At 55.8% G+C, this 23,051-nt stretch overlaps 2 protein-coding genes across 5 annotated transcripts; one reads left to right on the top strand and one right to left on the bottom strand.

The window, feature by feature from the left end:
- Nucleotides 1-209: 209 nt before the first annotated feature.
- Nucleotides 210-14,193, top strand: CLCN2 (chloride voltage-gated channel 2). Of its 2 annotated transcripts, none has more exons than XM_043875158.1 (24): nt 210-421; nt 2,628-2,784; nt 2,934-3,065; nt 3,409-3,537; nt 3,629-3,762; nt 3,869-3,946; nt 4,037-4,115; nt 4,211-4,336; nt 4,439-4,523; nt 4,612-4,713; nt 5,511-5,595; nt 5,736-5,891; nt 6,277-6,346; nt 6,582-6,692; nt 6,922-7,135; nt 7,448-7,581; nt 7,821-7,993; nt 8,123-8,237; nt 8,410-8,483; nt 8,713-8,772; nt 8,918-8,956; nt 9,128-9,232; nt 13,378-13,464; nt 13,600-14,193. In XM_043875158.1, the coding sequence occupies exons 1-24, from the start codon at nt 347-349 to the stop codon at nt 13,792-13,794; spliced, it is 2,715 nt and encodes a 904-aa protein (XP_043731093.1). In that variant the 5' UTR covers nt 210-346; the 3' UTR covers nt 13,795-14,193. The 2 variants fall into 2 exon arrangements, with proteins under 2 accessions (XP_043731093.1, XP_043731092.1); XM_043875157.1 differs by having other exon boundaries at nt 8,701-8,772.
- On the bottom strand, nt 14,106-22,967 carry FAM131A (family with sequence similarity 131 member A). Of its 3 annotated transcripts, XM_043875159.1 has the most exons (7): nt 22,752-22,967; nt 21,129-21,536; nt 20,351-20,493; nt 18,057-18,150; nt 17,654-17,836; nt 17,371-17,487; nt 14,106-15,853 (listed from the first exon to the last, which is right to left on the bottom strand). In XM_043875159.1, the coding sequence occupies exons 2-7, from the start codon at nt 21,214-21,216 to the stop codon at nt 15,378-15,380; spliced, it is 1,101 nt and encodes a 366-aa protein (XP_043731094.1). In that variant the 5' UTR covers nt 21,217-21,536; nt 22,752-22,967; the 3' UTR covers nt 14,106-15,377. The 3 variants fall into 3 exon arrangements, with proteins under 3 accessions (XP_043731094.1, XP_043731095.1, XP_043731096.1); XM_043875160.1 differs by lacking the exon at nt 21,129-21,536 and having other exon boundaries at nt 22,752-22,962; XM_043875161.1 differs by lacking the exons at nt 20,351-20,493; nt 21,129-21,536 and having other exon boundaries at nt 22,752-22,963.
- Between the last annotated feature and the right edge of the window lie 84 nt (nt 22,968-23,051).

Genomic DNA, 23,051 nt, shown 5'->3' with positions numbered 1-23,051 from the left:
GCCTCCACAGAGTGGGGTCGCGGGCTCGCGCGTCGCCCGCGCCCCCTGCCGCCTCTTCCGAGCCCGGGAGGCGGCCCCTACGCGGACCCCGGCCGGGCAGGGCCGGCTCCCTCGGAGGGGACGGCGGGCGGAGCAGCGCCGAGGGCACCGCCCTCGGCCCGCCCGCCTAGGAGGGGACGCGAGCGGGAGGCTATGCCAGCGGCGCCCGCCCGGGGCCCGCCGCACTCTGCACTCGGCCGCCCCGGCTGCGGGGACGGGACGGCTGTGGGCGCGGGCTCCGCGGGCCGGGAATCGAGCCGGGCCAGAGCCCAAGCCGCGGCGGGAGGCAGGAGGGCTGTGAGCGGAGATGGCGGCGGCTGCGGCGGGGGCGGCGGCGGAGGAAGGGATGGAGCCGCGGGCGCTGCAGTACGAGCAGACCCTGGTAAGTGAAGCCAGCAGAGCCCTGAGGAATGTGCTCCCGGACCGCTGCTCCCAGTTACCTGCGGAAGCGACGAGGTCCAGAGGGGCTAACCTAACCTCATCCAGCCCTCTGACCTGGGGAAACTGAGAGCCTGAGGGGCTAAAAGGTGGAAAGCTGCACGCAGGTCTCTGGCTGAGGCTGGGGGCTGCACAGGACAAGGACTTCAGGTGCTTGTCCCAGTTGTCCTCTCTAACCCCCCCAGCAACGTTTTCCTTGCTCCTCCCCTCCACCACCTGGGACCAGGGCTCAGCACCCCACTACCCCTTCCCAGCACTACTCACATCCTTGAACATTCTCTCTCCACTCTATCTCCACCATCCAAAGACGTTCCTTCTGTCTCTACTTTGTGCATGGCACGTGCTAGAAAGATGATCAGACCCAAACCCAGCCCTGGCCCTTACCGCTGGAGTGGCTGGCAACCCAGCATGGGTAGGAATCCTTCAGTTGGTTCTTTGGGGGAAAAAATGGTTACCTGCTACCCTGGGGGACAGGATCTTTACAGGAGGATGGGTCAAGCAGGAATGGGTGTGGGAACTGGGACCTTTGTCCAGGCTGACTCTGGGTGTCCAGCCCCTACCCACCCCAGGGCCGGCCCTCAACATCATTAGAAGCAGGGGTCCTGGGGATCTGAACTGACTCACAGCCACCACTGTAACTTCAGTGTTTGAGAAACCTTTTGCCTCTGCTTGTGTCACTGGGGTGGGGGACCCAACCTCTAGGGAAGGGAGTGGGCCCTGTAGCTCCTTTTTATCAGTGTGGGCTGGAATTTGCCCAGGAAGGAGGCAGGGAAGGAACTTCTCCAGGAGGAGGGGGCCTGGGGTGTATCTGAGGCAGGGAGGTGCCCAGTTATAAGAAAGAGTGACTGGATGAAACGGGATGACAGGGAGAGGTGGCAGGGTGTGGGTGGAGCAAGGGAAGAGGGGTAATTCTTTGCACAGCCTGGGACGTGTCTGCCAGTCTGCATGGGCCAAGAATGGGGCATTGGTCAGGGTAGCTGGGCACCAGCCACTTCTCCTTCTCCTGGTCTCTGTCTCATCTCTGGAACTGAGTTCTCAGGGTCAGACTCTCTCCTGGGCACTCCCTGCTCCAGCCTCCTTCCGATCCCTTTGTCTTTCACACACTCACCTCCCCCTCCTATGCTGTCTGCCTCTTATACTCAACTCTCTCTCCTCCTCCCTTCTTCCCCTCTAGTCTACTTCTTTCTCTTCTGTGCCCCTTCCCAGCCTTTTTTTCCCCGCTTCTTTCTCCTCTCTGGTTCCCTCTCCTCCCTTTCCTGCTCTCTCTCTCTCTCTGTGTATCTCTATCTTTCCCTCCCTTCACTCCCCCCCACCAAGCCCAACAGGAGCCCTTTGTGTCCCGAAGCTCTGCGGGTGGCAGCCGGAATCTACTCCTCCCCACCCCCCAACACACGCCCAGCTTGGCAGGTCTAGCCACTGCTCGGCCACTCTCCCATCCCATCACCCCAGCATCCACAGTCACAGCCAAGCCATCAGCTTCTGCTGTCCCCTAAACCACCACGGGTCTCAGGGCAGCTCCAGAGTGGGGCTGAGGTCACCAAGTACTCTCTACCCACCCAGAGAGACTTTCCATTCCCAGCTGGGCTGGCAGGCTGGGGTGGGAGTGGAGAATGGGGACAAGGGGATTAGGGTGGGAGGGAGGGGTGCAGCTGAGTCGGTCACAGGCCAGAGGCCCAGCAGGAACGTGATAAGGATTGGGGCCCCGCCTGTTTCTAGGCCCAGCTCAGCTGCCCCCAGTTCCATGAGGCCCTTATTGTTACCCATGTGCCCTTGACCATCCCTTATTCTCTGACCTTCCCTCCTCCCACTTGCACACTGCTTTAGGTTTTTCCATCTTTTCCTTCTCTGGGGCTTTCCCTCCCACTCCTCCTCTTTTGCTCCCCGCCTCCCCAGGCTTGTGAGAAGAGGACCGATTATTCAGCCACCCCCAGAGCTGTGTCCCTGTACCTTGGCTGTCCCCATCACTCTAGCCAGAACAGCCCCCACAATCTGCACTGTGCATTGTTCCCACACCCCAAGCCAAAGTGGGAAACATGGGTTAAAAAGGGGTACATAATGTGGGGGCTGGGAGAAGGGCAGTTGAGGCCCCAGGAGCCCTCCCTGCCTCCCCACTCTGCCCATGTCTAACCTCCATTTCCCCTATTGCTTAGATGTATGGGCGTTATACTCAGGACCTTGGGGCCTTTGCCAAAGAGGAAGCTGCTCGGATCCGCCTGGGAGGGCCCGAACCCTGGCGGGGTCCACCTTCCCCTCGGGCTCCACCAGAACTCCTGGAATATGGACAGAGCCGTTGTGCCCGATGCCGCAGTGAGACCTGGGTTGGGGCAGGGGACTTGGCTGAGCTGTGCTGAGGGGGACAGAGGCTGCTCGAGCTGCCCGGGAGGGGAGGGGCGGGGGTGGACAGGGATAGGTATGCTTTGGTGCCAGCGTCCCTTTCTTCCCTCGCCTGCTCCCAGTCTGTACCGTACACTGCCATAAGTTCCTAGTGTCCAGGGTTGGTGAAGACTGGATCTTCCTAGTCCTGCTGGGGCTCCTCATGGCCCTGGTCAGCTGGGCCATGGACTACGCCATCGCTGCCTGTCTGCAGGGTGAGGACAAGGGCTGGTGGGGAAGGGCGGGGGAGAACAAGCCTGCTTCCTCCATGCCGCACTTGTCCACTGACCACTTCCCCTGGCCGTCCTGACCGCCCTGTCTTCAGGCGTAATCACTGCCACTCCCATAGGCCACAACTTCTTGCCACCCTGTTCAGCTGACCCTATCACCTACAGTGATCTTTGTCTCAGTGAATGCTCTCTAACCCCTGCCCTATCCCTTGTTACCCTGGCTCTGTGTAGTACTCCCTGGGACAGCTGGTCACACAACTGTGTCCAGCAGCCAGGCGGGGACCGGGTGTGCGCACCGGAGCTTCAGTGATATGTCCTCTCTCCACAGCTCAGCAGTGGATGTCCAAGGGCTTGAACACTAACCCGTTACTCCAGTACCTGGCCTGGGTCACCTACCCCGTCGTCCTCATCACTTTCTCTGCCGGATTCACACAGATCCTGGCTCCTCAGGCTGTTGGTACAATAGGAGAGGAAAAGAGGGCGGAGATGGGCCTACTGAAACAGGCACATCCGGTGACTCTTCTGGGATTGTGCACCCCCTGCCCCAGGGTCCGGCATCCCCGAGATGAAGACAATCTTGCGGGGAGTGGTGCTGAAGGAATACCTCACCCTCAAGACCTTCGTAGCTAAGGTCATCGGGCTGACTTGTGCCCTCGGCAGTGGGATGCCCCTTGGCAAAGAGGTCAGTGCAGATTGGGGAATGAAGGAGTCCCTCCCAGGGGAGGACGAAGCTGGGCCAACATCAGGGTGTGCCCCAGCCCCACTCACCACCTGCCTCTACCTCCCAGGGCCCTTTTGTGCATATCGCAAGCATGTGTGCCGCCCTTCTCAGCAAGTTCCTCTCGCTGTTTGGGGGCATCTACGAGGTAAGGGGGACATTGCGGGAAGGTATAGGGGTGGGGTGGACTGCTGAGCCTACGCTAATGCCGACTCCCCTTCCCACCACTCTTCGCCAGAATGAATCCCGGAACACAGAGATGCTGGCCGCCGCCTGTGCTGTGGGGGTGGGCTGCTGCTTTGCGGCTCCCATTGGAGGTGGGCAGAGAGGGTCAGCCCCAGCCCAGCCCTTGGGTCAGAGACCATGGGACCCAGGCCTCAAGGGGCGCTCTCCCTGCCCCCACCCCCCGCAGGTGTGCTATTCAGCATCGAGGTCACCTCCACCTTCTTTGCCGTGCGCAACTACTGGCGGGGCTTCTTTGCTGCCACCTTCAGTGCCTTCATCTTCCGGGTCTTGGCCGTCTGGAACCGTGATGAAGGTGGGGGAACCTGGCTCAGGAGGCGAGCCCTGAAATGGTGCAGATGAGGTGGGGCCCTCCAAGGCTACACCCACCTCCCTCTGCTGCTCTGCTTCCCTTCAGAGACCATCACAGCTCTGTTCAAAACCCGGTTCCGGCTTGACTTCCCGTTCGATCTCCAGGAGCTGCCAGCCTTTGCTGTTATTGGGTGAGGAGCTGAGGGAGCTGAGGTGTGGGAAAGGAGGAGGTGAGAGAAGGAAGACCTCCTTTTACGCGGGTGTTTCTACTCTCTCCAGTATCGCCAGTGGTTTTGGGGGAGCACTGTTTGTCTACCTGAACCGGAAGATTGTCCAGGTGATGCGAAAGCAGAAGACCATCAACCGTTTCCTCATGAAGAAGTGAGTTGATTCTTCTTTGGGTTGTATGAAGGTCATTCCCTTGGTGAGGAGGGGAGGCGTGGTAACAAGTGAGATGGCAAATAGTGGCCGAGTCAAAAATGGGCAGTCCCTGGAGGAAATTGTCCAATGGTGTTTTCCAGACTGAACATTTTGACTTTTATTTAAATTACTTGAAAATTGCCACTTTTGAATTTTTAGTCAGTTGCAGAGGGCATTTTGGATCAAAGACTAAGGCTTCCTGTAGGCCCTTGAGTTGGCCCAGATAACAGTGCCCCCTGAAGAACGTTTGAGTCTTAGTTCTTCCTCCTGCTCTCACAGTTGAGACCCCAAGGACTAGGAGCTGGGAGGCTTGAGACGTGATTTCTCTTGGGACTGATACGCTTCAGGGAAAGGGCAACCTGCTCCCTTGGCACCTTCAGTCAGCTTCATGAGTAACTCTAGCTTTCCCCAACAACACCTTCACTCTTAAGTCACCACAGAGAGACAGAAGCAGAAGCTTGAGGGTAAGGGGAGGAGTCACAGCTTTAGAGGTGCCCACAGAGGGCTGGGGGGATGGATTCTCCGCTGCTGCTACTTAAGGAGTGAGGAGCTGAAAGAAAGACATCAGATGGCCTGGATGGCCATCACCTCAGGGCCATCGTGTCATGAGCGGCAAAGAGGGCTTTTTCTCAGAACTGTGTGCTTTTATGTAAGAGCCAAGGCTCTGCTGTGACCTTAGCTGTAAGGTATGTGAGGGCACCCAAGCCTATCACCAGCCTGAGGTTGGTATTTGATGCTGTGAAACCTACATCTCTTAGACGCCTGCTCTTCCCGGCTCTGGTGACTCTGCTCATCTCTACTCTGACCTTCCCCCCTGGCTTTGGACAGTTCATGGCCGGAGAGGTAACCCCAGGCAGAACAGGAATATGTACCTTTTCTTGGGATATATCCCTTCGAAAACCAATAGCCCTTGCTTGCCTATGGGCCCCTTCCCTTTCCATTCTATCTGTCCCCCCAGACTGAGGCACCCTGTTCACCTACAGCTGTCACAGAAAGAGACATTGGTCACCCTGTTTGACAACCGGACGTGGGTCCGCCAGGGTCTGATGGAGGAACTAGAGCCACCTGGAACCTCACAGGCCTGGAACCCGCCACGGGCCAACGTCTTCCTCACCCTGGTCATCTTCATTCTCATGAAGGTGGGGCTCCTTACATATGTATAGCCAGCACAGGTTTACTAGGTGTCAGGCACTGCTCTAAGCACTTTCCATATATTAACCCCTTTAAGCCTCACAGCAATGCTATGAGAAAGGTAATAGTAGTACCCTTGTGTTAAAGGTGGAAAGTCGAGGCACAAAGAGGTTAAAAGTATTGGCCCAAAGTCACATAGCTAGATAGCAAAGTGAGGAGCTGAACCCAAGCCAACTGGTTCCAAAGTCCTCCTTTTCCTCACCTCTGGGGGATTTTGAGATAACTGGGACATTTGTGCCTGACTGATAAGCAAGGTAGGCTTCTGGGGTGGAGCTGGGGGCTGCCTGGGGTCAGGTGGTGCCTCTACCAGTTTGAACGACTTCCTGCCTGCAGTTCTGGATGTCTGCACTGGCTACCACCATCCCAGTGCCCTGTGGGGCCTTCATGCCGGTGTTTGTCATTGGTGAGTCCTCAGCTGCCTGTTCCAGCCTGCATCCTCTGGCCACCCCTTGGTCATCCCGTCTCTGCCTGGGAGCGGGTTTTGGTCCAGCCCCAGCCCCAACCCCCACCCCTGCAGGGTAGTCCCCTGCACTGAATGACCCACCGGCCCCTTCCCCCACCCTCTGACCCTCTCTCTTCCTAGTGTCCCTGCCCTCCCCCTCCACTACCTGTTTCTCTTCCCACCCCCCTCCCTGAAGGAGCAGCATTTGGGCGTCTGGTGGGCGAAAGCATGGCTGCTTGGTTCCCTGATGGGATTCACACAGACAGCAGCACTTACAGGATTGTGCCTGGAGGCTATGCAGTCGTAGGTGAGTACTCCAGGTCTCTATTCATCTTGGAAAACCCCTGTGACTGGGCCATAGGGCCTGAGGCTCTGGTGCCCCCTGCTGGCAGAAACCCTCAGATGCACAGGCCCACTCCCCAGGATTGCACAGGGCAGCCCTGAGGGTCCTGCCCAGAGTTGGGGGGGGGGGGGGTGGGGAGGGTGGTCATCTGGGGCCTGGGCACCCTGAGGAGACTGAAGGTGGCTGTCCCCAGGGGCGGCTGCGCTGGCAGGAGCAGTGACGCACACTGTGTCCACGGCCGTGATCGTGTTCGAGCTCACAGGCCAGATCGCCCACATCCTGCCTGTTATGATCGCCGTCATTCTGGCCAATGCCGTTGCCCAGAGCCTACAGCCCTCACTCTATGACAGCATCATCCGAATCAAGAAGCTGCCCTACCTGCCTGAGCTGGGCTGGGGCCGCCACCAGTACGGAGGGCTGGGTGACAAGGGGGTTGGGGGTGAGGGGCAGGAGGTATCCTAGGACTCCATCACACACACCTCCAGCAAGTAAGGCTGGGAGACCAGTCACCCTGCTGCCTCCTGGCCAAAACTGCCCTTGTCCACTCCATGGGGATCTATGGCTGACCCACCTGATCAGAACGAGGGCAGAGGGTGCTCCTGGGTCCTCCACCCTTGTCCCCATAAGCCCTGGGGCCTTCCCCGTAGCCCTGGGATGGTAGTACTCCTGGCTGCCCTCCCCATACTGACCACAAAGAGAGTGCCTCTCTCGGCCCTCAGGCAGTACCGGGTGCGAGTGGAGGACATCATGGTGCGGGACGTTCCCCACGTGGCACTCAGCTGCACCTTCCGGGACCTGCGGCTGGCACTGCACAGGACCAAGGGCCGCATGCTGGCCCTAGTAGAGTCCCCTGGTGAGCCAGGAGGGGGGCCCACCAGGAATGAAGGTTATCTCCCAGCTCAGGAAGGGGGAGGGGTGGGAGCTCAGGACCAGCCTCCTTGGTTCCAAAGGCAGTAGTAAGCCAGCAAACCCGGCCGGGATTTCCCTTGGGTATGTGGCCTGTATCCAAGGTCCCCCACTGGGTGCAAGAGAAGGCAAGTGGGTAGGAGGGCCTCTCCCCGGCTCCTGAGTCTTCCCACCTGTTCTCTCCAGAGTCCATGATCCTCCTGGGGTCCATCGAGCGTTCACAAGTGGTGTCATTGCTGGGGGCACAGCTGAGCCCAGCCCGCCGGCGGCGGTACATGCAAGAGCGACGAGCTGCCCAGACCTCTTCACCCTCTGATCAAGAGAGTCCCCCCAGCCCTGAGACCTCCGTCCGCTTCCAGGTAAGGGGGAAGGCGTCATGGCAGGGCCACCCAGACTTTGTAAATGCCATCGTGTAGACTATATGAGAGGGTGGTGACACAGAGGTGGTCAGGAACCACAGGCTCCCCAACCCCTTCCTGCCTATGCAGGTGAACACAGAGGACCAGGGCTTCCCTGCAGCCCGGGGCGAGACTCACAAGCCCCTGAAACCCGCTCTCAAGAGGAGCCCCAGCAACACTGTGAATGTCAAGGAGAGCCCCACAGGTGAGCCCACCGGCTAGCAGGACAGAGCCAGAGACCGGCCCCGGAGACCCACGAGGTCCCTGCCCAGATGCACCAGGAATAGCAGCAGGACGCCTCTCCCCTGCCCTCACCTCTCCTGGTCCTCTCCAGCAAAGATGGCACTGCCCTCAGGGCCTTGTGTTTGGGAACACAGGGAACATGGAGCAGGCTGGCATCGCCCTCAGAAGCCTCTTCTGTGGCAGTCCACCCCCCGAGCCCACCTCAGAGGTGAGTGGTCAGAGCCTCTCCATCTGGCGCTCTCTCTCCATCTCTCTCTGACCCTGAGACCACCTCTCTGTTAGCCTGCAGTGCCTGCCTCCATCCTCCTGGCCCCTCTGTCCTCCTGGTTGTCAGCAGTCCCTGCGGTGTGCCCTTCCTCCCATCCCCACCACTTTCCCTCACCTCCCTCCTCCCTATAACATCAACTCCTCTTCTTTCTGGTTTGGCTCTAACAAAGTTGGAGAAGTCGGGGAAATGTGACAAGCGCAAGCCGAAGCGGGTCCGAATTTCCTTGGCGGTAAGTGCTCCCCTTCCTCCTGTGGCTCCTCTGGAGCAGGAGACAGGGAGGGCCAGGCTGTAGGTGGGGCAAGCTTCCCTATGCTGGGGAGGGACACTCCCTTCCCCCAGCCCCCAAGCTGTCAACCTTCCTTCGTCTCTCCTAGAGCGACTCAGACCTGGAAGGCGAGATGACCCCTGAGGAGGTAAGGTGTGACTGGACTCTGGACTCTGTTTCTTCCTGGGTGTGTTCAGTCATCATCTTGGCTGCTGTCCCCGTGGGAGGGACTGTGGGGTAGGAAAAGAGGCAGGCTACTTTCGGGGAGGTGAGAGCAGCTGTCGGCACCTCCCTAACCCTTCTAGTCTTGTCCCCTCAGATTCTGGAGTGGGAAGAGCAGCAACTAGATGAACCTGTCAACTTCAGTGACTGCAAAATTGACCCTGCACCCTTCCAGCTGGTGGAGCGGACCTCTTTGCACAAGGTAGGGCCAGAGGCCTGGGGCTACCTGGGCCTCAGGAGCACAAGGTGGGGATCTAAGTCCTCCTACAAACTTGGACTTAAGCCAGCGAGGGAAAAAGAGACAGCAGAGAGTGGGCTCTGTGCTGACATGTTTTTCAAACACGTCGCTTCAGATGATGGGAGGCCAAGAGCCAGGGCCCCTTATCCCCTTCCTGTCTACAGTAGAGCCAGGCATCATTTTTTCTGTGCTCAGCCTTTCCCGCGGGAACTCTGCACCAAAACAGCAACAAAGACAGGGCTGGTGCTGGGTGGAAGCCAGGAGGCCTCTGACCTTCTAGGGTCAGAGTGAGGCAGGAGGCTGCCAGCGCCTGAGGAGGCTGATACACTCAAAAAGGGAAAAAAATGGGTGAGAAACAGGCAGGAGACGAGAATCTAATAAACAAGTGAACAAAGATCCAAGTAGGACTGGGGACACTGCAGAGAAGAGATAAACAAAGATGAGAAGTGCCTAGCAGGGGGCTTGGAATGTCAGACCCCAGAAAGTCTGACTTAATGTAGGCCAAAGGAAAACTGGCAGGGACACAGGAAGATAGCTAAGCAGAAGGGCAAAACAGCCTGCAGAAAACCAGAGTGCAGACAGGTTGCTGATGGGTGAGGCTGATGCTCGTGGAGGGCAGGGGTTCTCTTTGCAGGACTGCCTCAGGCTCCCCAGGGCAAAGTGGCCAGTATCACTGGGAGTCTTCCAGCCTCTCAGGGAAGGAAGGGAGCACAGGTATACCCAGCAGGCTGCTCAGGCAGACACCAGGAGAGTTTAGCTAAATTGTTGACAGATTTAACGTGCAAGCCTCTGAGGCACGAGGGATGAGAAGGAACACTCTCAAGGTCTGCAGCTTGGGCAGCTAGCTTAGACACCAGCTTTTCCCAGGAGCTAGCCTAGCCAGCCAGCCAGACAAGGAGGGCAGGAAGAACAAGGGACAAAAACAAAAAAGCAAAAGGTAATAAAGGAATTTATAAGCCTTTGGGTAAAGACCCCAGATCAAAATTGCCATGCAACTGCAAGAAAAAAAGAAGATAGGCCTGTGAATAATACATCTGGCTTTTATTAAAGCCTTTCTTCCTAAAACCTCTAAAGCTTTTCCATCATCTTACTTAATCCTCAAACATCACACGATGATAATGACATTTTTTAGTGCCAGCTACGTGCCAGGCAGTGGGCTAAGTTCTTCACATGTTTAATTTTAATCTTCACAACCACCCTGTAAGATGGATATTGTGATATTCTAGTTTTTATGAGGACATTGAAATTCAGACAGGTTAACCAGTTTGTTACACAACTAGTGGAGAAGGGAATGGCAGCCCACTCCAGTATTCTTTCCTGGAGAATCCCAGGGACAGAGGAGCCTGGTGGGCTGCCATCTGTGGGGTCGCACAGAGTTGGACAGGACTGACGTGACTTAGCAGCAGCAGCAGTGGCACACACCTAGTAAGTAGCAGAACTAGGCCTGGAATCTAAAAGCCTGTGGATTTAACCATATTTATACATGGGGAAACTGAGGCAGTGAGGAGGTCACTTGCCCAAGTCAGTATAGCAGTCAGGCCCAAGGGCCAGATTTTCCAGCCCTACTCCCAGGATTCTTTCAGAAGGCAACACTGTCCCTCTCCCTGTCAGTTCACTGTTCCTAAGTCTAAGACGTACAGGCCTTCTAGTGAGCTCCCTGGTGTCTAATTAAATTAAAATGAAAAGGAACAAGTAGATGTTTGTTACAAACTTAAAAATCTGAGGAAGAAAAGAAGCCTTTGAGGAACCAACCAACAAAAGTACAAAGAACTAAAAGCAATAAGAACATAAAAATGAGAATTCAAACTGTCCTTGTAGGCCTGAGGAATCAGTAAATAGTCCAGTGAAGTGCAGGAAGAGAATATTCAGAAGGGAGAGGAATACATGGGAGACTAGTTAGGAACCTGTGCAAATGGACATCTCATACCAGCGGAGTACCTCATTCATTCAGGGCCATCTGCAGAGCACCAGTGGGTAGAGAGGAGGAGCTAGAGTGTCAACAGGAAGCCAGCAGGCTGAACCTGAATCCTACCATGTGGTAGCCAGCTTTTTAACCCTGTCACATTTCTTAGCCTCTCTGTGCTTCACTTTCCTTATCTATAAAATGGGATCATTGTACCTACATCATAGGGTTTTCTGAGGATTAAAGTTAATAACATGTAAAGCACTTAGATCAGTGCCCAGCACATAGTAAGTATTCAATATCCCTTAGGAATTACTACTGCTGCTTACACTGAGAAGCAACCAACAGGAGACTTTAAAAGATGGTGTCACGAGGGAAGGGTTGAGTGTGACAGAAATGGATGTTCTCAGAAAAGGATGAGTGATCGTGTGAGGATGGGGTGCCTGATGGCATCTGAGGCTGGAAAGACAGGCTGAGGCGGGTTTGGGAAGGGTCTTATGAGCCATTCTGGGGAGCCTGGGGTCTAACTCAAGTTTGGGAAGGCTCTTAGGATGGCAGAGCCAACTTGGGCGGAAAGGAGGCAGAAAGCAGAACCCATTACAATGTGGCAGCCCTATCCTGGTGAGGATGCTAAGGGAGTTTGGGAGAACCACCAGGATGTTCAGAAAGTCAATCAGTAAGGCTTAGTGGGACAAGTGTTTTGCAAATCTAAAAAGCATATAGTCTGCCAGAAGCTCACTCTGATTAGAATTGTGGAGAACTGAAAATCAAGGGGAACTATTTAATAGGATCCTTGGGAGATGAAAGGGATTATTAAACCATAAGAAGGCAAGACTAAAGGATTACTGAAACAGGAAATCTTATAACAATGTTTCCCTCCAAAGTCAGATGATGAAATTAAAGATAACTTGTAGCACACAGGATTCAAGTTAGATAGGAGGAGTAACTTGCTAACTAACCACAGGACAGTTATGACAAGGGCATGGAAGGAGCACAGGAAAGCATATTCTAAAACTGAACTTCTAGCTCCCTTTATGATTACTGTCATGCCTCAGATGGATAAAGTTAGGAAAGTCCTGGAATTCCTTTCCTAAAGAATTTAGCAACTGTATAATAAAACATTTTTAAATTGTTAAGATGATTACAATGAGTTCTGAGTAACTGGTACTCTAGAATCTGGGTTATTAGTGGCCATTTTGATTCAAATATTAAGCCAAAAGGCTTACAAGTAAACTCAGAACAGTGCGATAAATGATAGGCCAAAAATTCCAGGAACTGCTGAGTCAGTAGAGTGTTTTTCAAGACATCTGGCCTGAGAAAATCCACTTAGAGCATGAGGGGAACTGCCTGACAATTTCTGAACCCTTGTTGATTACATTAGAAGGCCTGGGGGGAGGGCCCAAAGCAAAAAAAAACATGGGGAGGATGGGTGTGACTGTTGTCCCCCTGGACTGCAAACTACATTTCAAAAGGAGCTGGGATGCTAGCTGGGCTCCAGAAAAGGCAAACTGTATGAGAGATGTAGAGCGCTGCAGGCCAGAATTAGAGGGGTATAGCTGGCCAGCTCCCCAAGGGCCCACGGGAAGCATGTCAGCCACAGAGGTGAGGTAGAGAATTCAGGGCCAGTGCCCCTAGGGGGAGTGGGGTGTGTGTGGAACTTGGGTCCACAACTAATTGGACAGCTGCATAGGACGACAGGGGCTGTGCTTCCTCCTGCATAGTGTGACGAGAAGTTGCCTGGGGCTGCAAGGCTCCTTCTTACTGATGACCTTGAGCAAGTCACTTCAGCTCTGAGCCTCATGCTCCTCGCCTATAGAATGGGTATCATACTTACTTCTCAGGACACTACTGAAATTAAATGCCCATATAGGAAAAACCTAGCCCAGTGCCTGGCCAGTCATCTGATGTTGTATTTCAACAGTTGTTCTCTGTCCTCCTTTCTAACATGGAATAAAGAAGTCTTCCCCTGTCCCCTCCCCCATCAATGTAAGCGATATAAACATTCCCACTATCAAGTTTCTGAGGCTTGGTTACAGAAACGTTCTCATTATTGTTTTTCCTCTGGTAGTCCTATGCCCTTCCCCTCACCATCCATTACACCCCTTCTACTCTGCCCACCGCCACCTTGTTCTGGGTCCCTCTGGCCTGTAATGTACAGCTGTCCCCTCATGCATCAAGTCCACTGTGTTTTCTCCCCACACTGCAGACTCACACCATCTTCTCACTGCTGGGAGTGGACCATGCGTATGTCACCAGTATTGGCAGACTCATTGGAATTGTCACCCTGAAGGAGGTGAGATGATGATGGCCATCAGAGCCACTTCCACAAAGGCTTGGAGGCTTCTCTCTAGCCCACCTGGGGAAGCACTGAGGTGGTGTCTGAGTAGGGAGCCCCGAGTCCACACGTCTGACCCTCTTACCCTTCCAGCTCCGGAAGGCTATCGAGGGCTCTATCACAGCACAGGGCGTGAAAGTCCGGCCGCCCCTCGCCAGCTTCCGTGACAGTGCCACCAGCAGCAGTGACACAGAGACCACCGAGGTCCATGCACTCTGGGGGCCTCGCTCCCGCCATGGCCTCCCTCGGGAGGGCAGCCCTTCTGACAGCGACGACAAGTGCCAGTGATCCCCTCAGGTGTGACCTGGGATGGCAGTGGCCGTGACTATCGGCCCAGATCCTGCGGTCTCCTGTTCTTTCCACCATGGGAACACAGGAGCTCCAGCCTCGCCTCCAGACCTGGGGTGCTAGCTTCTCCCAGCTCATCCTACCTGAAATCTGAGCCGGTTCCCACCTGCAGCAAGTGTTCCCAGAGCAGGAAGGTCAGCACTGGCCTGTCCAGAAGGGGGTGGGTTCGCTTGACCCCTGCTCCCCCTTTGAGAGGGAAGGGGTAGAACTAAGATGGGTTTATACTGGAACCTCCAATGACCAGATGTATATAGAGATTTACAAAGATTTTTATATTAATTTAATAAAACAAATTCTTAAATAGAACAAAATAAACACCTAATGAGCCACTTATATATATAGAATGCCTGTGCCCTTCGGCTCTGTTCTTACCTTGGGCCCTCTCACCTGCCAAAGTCTACAAAGCTCCAAATTGAGCGGCCACCCGCAGCCCCCAGAGCTGTAAACTCCAGAGCCCGCTGTCCGTGGAATGCCGGGTCTGCAGAGGCCGCCGCTGCTTGCTCATCCAGACCCTGGCTGAGGCTCAGGCCCCAGGAAGGTAGCTTTGCCCTTTTGTTCAGCCAAGAAAGACACAACCCTCTTTCCTCCCCAAGGAGAGACGCTCCCTCATGACTGTCTTTTGTTGGCACAATTCCGACAGACAACTGCCTGGCCACTCATGTGGCCCCCTTGTGGTCTTCTCTGGAAGAACATCCAGATCACTGCTCCGTGGCAACCAGAGCCATCCCTTCTTCCAACTCCACCCTAAATAGAACTCCTGAGTGAATGGGGCAGCCTTTGGGCTTCGAGCCACCAGGACCCTGCCCACACGTCCTTCAAGTAGCTGGGGAAAGGCCTAGACCCCATCACAGGGGCCAGGAAGAGGGCTGAGGGTACAGGCTTTCATCATTCCATGGCCTCCCAGAGAAGATCCGACTGAAAGAATAGACCGAGACCCCTCTTTAAGAAAAAGAAGATTTAGAGATGATGGAGAGGTGAAGCACAGCACAAGCCCAGCTGGGCAAGGGGCCCTTGGGGGGACAGCTCGATCCAGAGGCTCCAGGAGGCTTGGAGCCAGCCCCCTGGGCAGGGGCAGTTCTGTCAAGCACTGCACGTGGACTTGGAGGTGAGAAGAAAAGCAGAGGAGAGGCAGGGGTAGAGGACGGGAGAGGCGGGGCTCCCTCCTGCTCTACAGCCCAGTCACAGCCACCCCCTTAGGGGTTCACATCACCCAAGGAGGAAATGTGTACGTGGTGTTTTTGATTTAAGAACATGAACATCACTGTCTGCCACAGCTGTAGCCATGCCCCAGGGGCCCCGGGCATCCCCCGGCAAACCCCAGGAGTGGGGGCAGGACATGCGCCCCCAGCCTGGCCCCTCCCTCCTCTGAACACTTTCATGCAAACACACAATGGAGGAGTGAGTGCTCCCAGGAGCCCTCCAGGCTTTGGAGCTCTGCTGGAAGCCTCACCCACGCTGGGGCACGGAGGCTCAGTCCCCAGAAGCAGCCAGGGGACACATGCCACCACCAGGCATGATTTGGGTCACTGTTCCTCTGGCTCCACCTCATCCTCATCTAAGGACACCACCCCAGAAGAAGCTACGTCAGAGGCTTGCCGCTGCCGTTCCCAGCTGCTCGCTGGTGGCAGGCAGAGCGGCTGGCAGTCCTTGCAGGGGGCTGGCTCCTCCTCAGCGGGAGAAAGGCAGGACTCTGTGAGGGGCGAGTTGTAGAGTGAGTCCTGGGCCTCCAGTGGGCCCAGGCTGCGGAAGGCACTTTCCCGGCTGGGGGGCAGTTTGGCGAGGAGCAGCTCATCGCCCAGCAGCTGGGAAGCCAGGCGGGCTGGGGAGCCCAGCAACCCGTCCTCCAGGCTGCAGAGACTAGAGCACAGGGTCTCTGGGGACACGGTCTGCGAGCAGTCGCTCTCAGGTTCCACGGAGCCCTGGCGCACAGGCCGGGAGAATCTGTGGCCGGTGAAGAGGTCCTGGAAGTGGGGCCCCAGGGGCAGTTGCCCAGCCAGGTCTGCAGGGGGAGAGAAAGAAGACAGCCCTGCCAGCCCCATTTCAATTGGCCCACCTAGAAGCCACATCCTCCCGGCTCCCAGCCCCCCAGGAGCTGAGTAACTTGGAGCAAGTTGCTTAACCTCTCAGTGCCTCAGTTTCCTTAATGGTGAACTGGAGGTTATAACTTTATGGGATTTTTGAGAGAACAACAGACTCTGGAACATGGTGAAAATCAATAAATACAGGGATACTGTACATGGCGCAGGTGGTTCACTGCACAAGGGGCGCCTGTCCAAGGCGGAATTCAGCCCACAGTCCCCGCCAAGCAACATGCCCTAGCACAGGGCTATGCCCACCAGAAAAAGACATCCCTTTTTCTAACTTCCACAGATTCCACAGGGGCTAGTAGTGGCCTTGGATAAATGTTGGTCATTATCATTATACCAGGGGTCAAAATAGGCCTAGAACTCAAACAAAAACACTTGTGGTTCAGGCATCCTAATCGGTCCCCTTAAGACCACAGTAGCAGTCCCCAATCTGCTCTAATGTACTGCCCACCCTGGAGAGCTTGTTAATTAGCAAGAGGGGATGGGCCGGGTAGAGGCAATCTTCAAAGGCAAAGAGGTGGGGGGGGGGTGGCCTATGAGGTTTGAGCCTAGAAGCTACAGAGAAAGTCAGCCATGTGGTTTAGAGACTGGAAGATGAAAGGAGGGCCTTTGCACAGCTGCACAACCCCTGCAGGGTCCCCTCTGCAAGCCCTGGCCCAGGGAAAGATCCACAGGCAGGCCTCGGCTGGAGGGCAAGGATCCCGAGCTGGAGGGCAAGGATCCTGAGCTGGAGCCAGAGGCCCTGTGGGCGGTCCAGGCCCAGCAAGCCTTCCTGTTTGCCTGGGGCCCCAGCCCTGCAGGGAGCTATGCTGCTCCACTGCAGCTCCTCTGAGCTGCTACAGCCAGCCAAAAGGCTGCCTTGAGAGGGCAAGGCAGGACACAGCAGACCCTCAGAGATCAGCTGTACAGAATGCATCGGTGAGGTCTCTGGGCTTTTTGTTTGTTTGTTTGTTTGTTTGAAGGGCTTCCCCGGTGGCTCTGCTGGTAAAGAATCTACCTGCAATGCGGGAGACCTGGGTTCAATCCCTGGAATGGGAAGATCCCCTGGAGAAGGGAAAGGCTACCCACTCTAGTATTCTGGCCTGGAGAATTCCATGGACTGTATAGTCCACAGGGTCGCAAAGAGTCAGACACAACTGAGCGACTTTCACTTGAAGGACTGCGAAGCCCAACTGCAAAGAAGGCTTAGCACCTATGGAAAAGGAACCACTCCCATTTCCAACTGCTGACTGCCCACTCACCAGTGTGGTGAGTCCTTCCCTTGGAATGTCAAGGACTGTCTGGACAGTCTGTCCTTCTCCTCTCCCCTTCTCCAGGCTGAGGACATTTTGGGTCTCCCTTTCCAAAACAAAGGCTGAGCTCTGAACCACAAGGCCTGTCAGGAGGTTCCACCTCTGCTGGCAGCACTGGCATGGGATATCTCTCTCACCTGAGTCAGTTCCCCCAGCAAAGTCTTCATCATAGGATTCATCAGTGGAGTCCTCGCCGTCCACCGAAGACCATGCCCGGAGCTTGGCTTCTGCAATGGCGAATTGCTCAGCCACTCCTGACAGGAAAGACACAGAGTTTGTTTAGCAGAGGTGAGCTAAGATGAGGGCTCAGCTTAGACACAGGAGAGGGAAGACACAGCAGTACAGAAAGACTCCAACCCCCACATCAGGCCCAAGGAGATGAACATAAGCATCCCTATGATAAACCCTTTCAGTACCCACCTGCTGCAAAGCGAGCCTCCTGTTCACCCTCACTGAGGTCCGAATAGGAGGAAAAGGCTGATTCCAGGGCAGCAGGCGAGTCACTTGGCTTGCTCCAACCCTTCCACTCAATGAGGTGAGCCACTCGGCCCTGGGCCATGGCAGTGGGCTTGGTCACGTGGTCCTTCACCACCTGGGAAATACCTGGAAGGGGGTGCAGAATGAGGAAAGCTGGTATGAACACACACCAGGGAGCATCTGGGAAGAGGGGGAGGGGTGATGGTAGTTAAGAGTCCACATGTGTCTTTGGCTGGGAGGAGGGAGCTGGCATTCATTTGAGAAAGAGAGAAAAGAGGGATCCCAGCAAAAGTTCACAGGATACAGTCCCCAAGGGCATGTGCAAAAGGGCAAAGGGGGTGCATACCATGCAGCGAGGATCTGGCCAGCGCAGCAATCTCCTGGATAGTTAGGGCTCTCCGGGACTTGGGCAGCATTGCGATTGTGTCTCCAACATTCACCTTGGGTGACAGCATCAGAGGGTGAGTGCCCCTCTGACAGCAGTGTTCCCCACAGGCCCATACTCCACCCAAGGCATCAAGGGGATATGGGAGCTGGGAAAAGATGCCAGAGCATTGCTGATGTCCCAGTGGCTGCTGCAATATGTCGGAAAGTAAGAGGCCAGGATCTGCAAACTGTGTCCACCCAGGAAACAACACAGACGTGAGCAGGTCCAAGGGAATAGAACTGCAGCTAACCCGCCACATCCTGGCTTGCAGGGAGGGAAGCAGGTTGACAAGTAAATGGAGTGGGGCCTTTGAGAATAGCAAAGGAGGGAGGCCAAATGCATGGCAAATGGGACTTCCTCCAGGTCCTCTCCCCCTTGCCCATCTCAGTCTTCAGATCCCCCATCCTAGCTGTTTCTAGAGTCTATGAGGGCCACAAACTCAGTATGGTCAAAACCAAGCCCAACACCTTCTCCTAATATCTGGCCCTACTATCAGACTTCCTGACTTCGCTCCACCCCACCATTCTCCCATTCCACCTGGCTCCAAACTTCAGCATTACCACCGGCTCTCCCCTAAGCCTGCTTACCCAGATCTGTTATTAACACCTACCAACTCCATCTCCAAACTGCCTTCTATACTACTGTCATCCTTTCTACTCCTACTGCCACAGCCCTTTCTCAAGGGTAAGCCCTCAGTGCCCCCTGCTCAGATTAGCACAACTGGTGGTCCCCCAAGTTCCAATTCCACACTGTTTTCTCAGCCCAGAATGTTGTGTATGTAAGTGTTCCCCACCCCACTTCCCATGACTGGTTCTTCCTCATCTTTAGGGTCTTGGCTGAAATATCACTCTCTCAGAGAGCCTTCCTGGCCACCCTAGCAGTAGTCCAGGCTCCCTCTGTAGTCTATAGCAAGTTGCCATCCTCTATCAACAGATCCTGTGTGTGTCACTATGATCTGTTTCCTGTGTTTCCTTACATCTTATTGGTTTTTAGCTCTATGAGGAATTTGGTCTCTCTTGGTCACTGCTGCACCCACCCTGTGTTTAACACAGTGCCTGGTACAGAGTAGCTCTGAAAATACATAGGCTGAAAGAATTAGGCAAAGTATAAAAATAAACAAGTAATTTTCCTGGAGTGCAACTGGTCACAACATGTCCCTACTTAAAATCTTTCCTGGGTTCCTCCAATGCCCAATGAAGTGGAAGCTGCACTTCAGTCAGGCACTGAAGGAATCCATTCTGTGAGGCCCTAGGCTCTTTCCAGGCCTGCTTGGAATCCACCAGTGATTTCCTCTGCCCAGTGAAAGCCCACCTTTCCACCTTCCCTCCAGGCAAAGGAACGCAGCTTTCCCCTGAGCTAAGAATGCCATCCTTGCCTGACAAAATGCCCCCTATCATTTAAGGCCTGATTCTCAAGTGCCACCACCTTCTAATTATGTTTTCAGTCCACAGTTTCTCTGTCTTCTTGTATGCCTGCACCCCCAGCTCAGCAATGTCCTTGCATCTTTCCTGAGGGATTTCGGGGTGGCAAAGCCTCAGTCTGATTCACCTGGGTTCCCACCTCCACCCTACACCTGGCTCAGGGCTCCTTGGCAACCCTGGGAAACGTCTCCCTCAATGAATGAATGAAGTCGGAGGCACACGCCCCATCCCCAGCACTGCTGACCTCTCCTCCAACACGTTCCCACCCCTCAGAAGAGGTACTCCACCTGCCCCTTTGACCTCAGGCCCACCCGTCCCTTCAATACCTGGCTGACAGGGCCCCCAGGGTGGTGCCGGCAGCTTCAGGCCCAGCCTGGGGGGAGGAGCACCTGGTGGGTGTTCCCTGGTTCGCTCTCCAGCCCTCCCATCACTCCCCCCAGCCATCACCATCCTTGCCTGCGCTCGCGCAGCTGCGGCCCAGGCCCAGAGAAAAAGGTGTATGTCTCCCTGGCAACCCATCACCATGCAACAGGGTCTCCCGGGATACGGCCCGGGATGCGCTGACGTCAGGGCCCAAGGCGCAAGCAAGCCCGCCCGCTGGCACAGAGCCGAGCAGAGCAGACCGGCACGCGGGGGCGGCCTTGTGGCCCCGGCGGCCGGATAGCGCCTCCGCTTGCAGGAAAAGAGAGCCAGAAGCAAGGCTGGCTGGCGAAGCGGGGGTGGGGCACCCAGATCCCCTTCACGTGGATGCAGGGGGCCCCCTTCCCCCTACCAACACCAGGGGCCCAGCACCTCTGGCAAGTCCTGGCTGTCCACTGAGGAAGGGCGGGAGGACCGGCTCCAGCCTCGGAGAGTCCGAGCAGATCCCAAAGAAGACAGGGAGAGGCCTCGAGGAAGTTCAATCCACTCCACAGCCCACGCGGGGTCCGAGGCCACTGAGGGGTGGGGGAAAGGCTTTCAGCTGGGCTCCTACTTCTGCCAAGAACCCCATTTTCATCTGGTGTTGCCCTTATCATTTCTCCATCCCCCAGTCCCAAGAACCTACCACCTGGTGCTCTCCACAAGCCTGAAAGCCCCTATCCTCAACAGCCTTGACCTTCAGGCCTCCGGGGCCATTTTGTGGCAGACACTCCCCACCATCTTCCTCAAGATATATTCTGCCATCAAAACCCTAGGTATGAAACCTAAACTTTGATAAATTCCGAACCTTCTCAGGTTTCTCAACCTACCCATTCCTCTTGGAAAGCACACACCACATTCTTCCACCAACATCACCCCCTCTCCCCACCACCAGCTCAGACCCTCTACAAGCTTGCTATGGTTCTTTCCTCTGGCTAGCCTCAGCTTATGCGCAGCTCTTTACTCTTCTTTTCTGACAAACCTGTGATTTTCTTCTGACTTTTGTCCCCCTAAGGCTTTTTCCTGATGCCCTGTCTGGCCCCAGCCTGTCTGTTCCTATCTCAGCCTGGTTCCCAACATCTAACCAGAGTAATTTTCCTCTTGCCGCCTGAGCATCCTACTCCTCAGCTTCCCATCACCTCCCAAATCACATCTATGTCCCTGGCCTCACCTCTTCGACTTGTCTGACAAGTCCATCGTCCTCCAGGCCCTTCACGCTGCCACAGAAACATTTTGCCCAGCACAGAAATCATAGGCATGCTGGCTGTGTTGATGCGGAGAACCAAAAGCCCAGAACCGCTCCAGGCTCAGCTCCCAGTTCTATTCCTATTTTGGCTCCGGATGCTGAGCCAGTCCCCTCCCCACTTGGAACCTGTGCCTAGTCACAGAAGGAGAACACTTCTGCCTCATGGCTTTGAGGAGGTGGGAGTGCCTGGGCCCAGCTGAGCTCTCTGGAGCTCAGGAGCTGAGGCCCATCCCCTAGACAGTGCCAACAGGCAATTGTACATCACAACTGACCTTTAGCTGGAGCAGCGGTCTCTGTCCCTGAGCCTCAGCCAGCTGGTGGTCCCCAGAAACGCTACCAACCGGAAGGAAGACACAAGGTTACAGGCCATCCCTGGCCCCCAGCTGGTGCCTAATCAGGGCTCTCGAGGCCAGTCAGGAGGTCAGCCAAACTCTCCTGACTACAGGAGGGAATGACTTCCTGAACTCCCAAGCTTTAGCAGGGCCAGAGGGATCAGAGCAGCCTGCTGCTTCTCAGCTTCAAAAGTCATGAGATTAATCTAAGACTACAAATCCTAGAATTCCTCATGGGAACCCCAGTCAAATACATATCTCAGCTAGAGTCTTAGCCCCAAAGAACCTCAAGTAACACCCACACTAAGGCCTCTGTGCCTGACCGCCTGCCCTAAAAGCCCAGGACTCATTCCAAAGACAGCCTTACACACGTCACAAGTTCCTGCCTGGCTTTAGGCCTGGGGAAATCCATGACACGGGAGTAAAGTAGGCTGACCTACCTCAGACACTAAACTAAGGCCAGGCCCCAGTGTGCACCGCAATCTATGGGAACCAAGGCTCAGGCAGTGGTCAGCAGTTGTGGAAAGGATGCCCGGACAGCCTCCCTCTGGGCTCCTGTTTCCCTCCACAGGGCAGAGTGAGTTCTGTTTTTGTTGGGAGTGGGGCCAGGGGACTAAAACAGTTTTTTACAGATGAGAGGTGATCAGGTGCTCACAGGTGCCCCCAAATGGGGCTGCAGTCCCCTTCATCAACCTGCGGACTCTGAAGGGGGTAATAAGTTTGGTCGAAAACTCCATGGTAGGATGCTTGACCAGCGTCTGCAGGCTACCTCCTGAAGGGGGTTGGGACACAGCTAGGAGAAGACAGGTTCCCAGCATAGGGCCACTCCCAGGACAGTGAGAGGTGTAGGCAGAGGGGGAGGTGACTGTGAGTGGGCATGCAAGGTCAGTCGCCACGGGCTGGAAGGGGTTGAGCAGCCCTTCTCTAGGCTGTGCGCCTCCCGCCACCCTCAGCGGTGGGGATGCAAGCGGAAAGACCACGAGTCCACCCTGCAGAGCCCAGAGGCAGTAGCAGGCCTTAGGAGTAAGCCTGAGTCGGTTTACCCCCCTTCCGGCTCGGCCCGCTCCCTCCTCTTGCCGGGCCCGCCCTCCCAGTGCAGGCTCCTCCCTCTCCCAACACCGGCCCCCTCCTCAAGGCCCCCACCCCCTCGCGGCGGCCCGCGCACCGGGTAGCCTCAGCCCGATTCCCCAACCCGGGCCCGGTCTCCGCCTCTTACCCTGACTCGCCGGGCTCCGGGAGCCGATACAGCCCATGACCGGGCACCCAGCCACGCTAGCCCGCACTCGGGGTCCGGGCCATCGCCCCGCAGAGGGTCGGGCCGCGGCCGCCACCGGGGAGGGGAGAGCCCGTTGAGAAGGGAGGGGGGTGGGCGCCGCGCGTCCGCCAACGCTCCCGGGAGAGGGAACGGGGCTGGTGACGTAAGCTCGGGGGCGTGGCCACCGCGTCACCACCCAAGGCGGGCGGGGCGAAGCCTACGTCACAGCCACGCAGAGGTGGCCTGGGGCCGAGTCAGAAA

Source organism: Cervus elaphus, chromosome 19 (assembly GCF_910594005.1).
Source record: "Cervus elaphus chromosome 19, mCerEla1.1, whole genome shotgun sequence".
Lineage (NCBI taxonomy): Eukaryota > Metazoa > Chordata > Mammalia > Artiodactyla > Cervidae > Cervus > Cervus elaphus.
The sequence above is the reverse complement of the archived record's forward strand: the minus strand, read 5'-3'. Positions and strand labels throughout refer to the sequence as shown.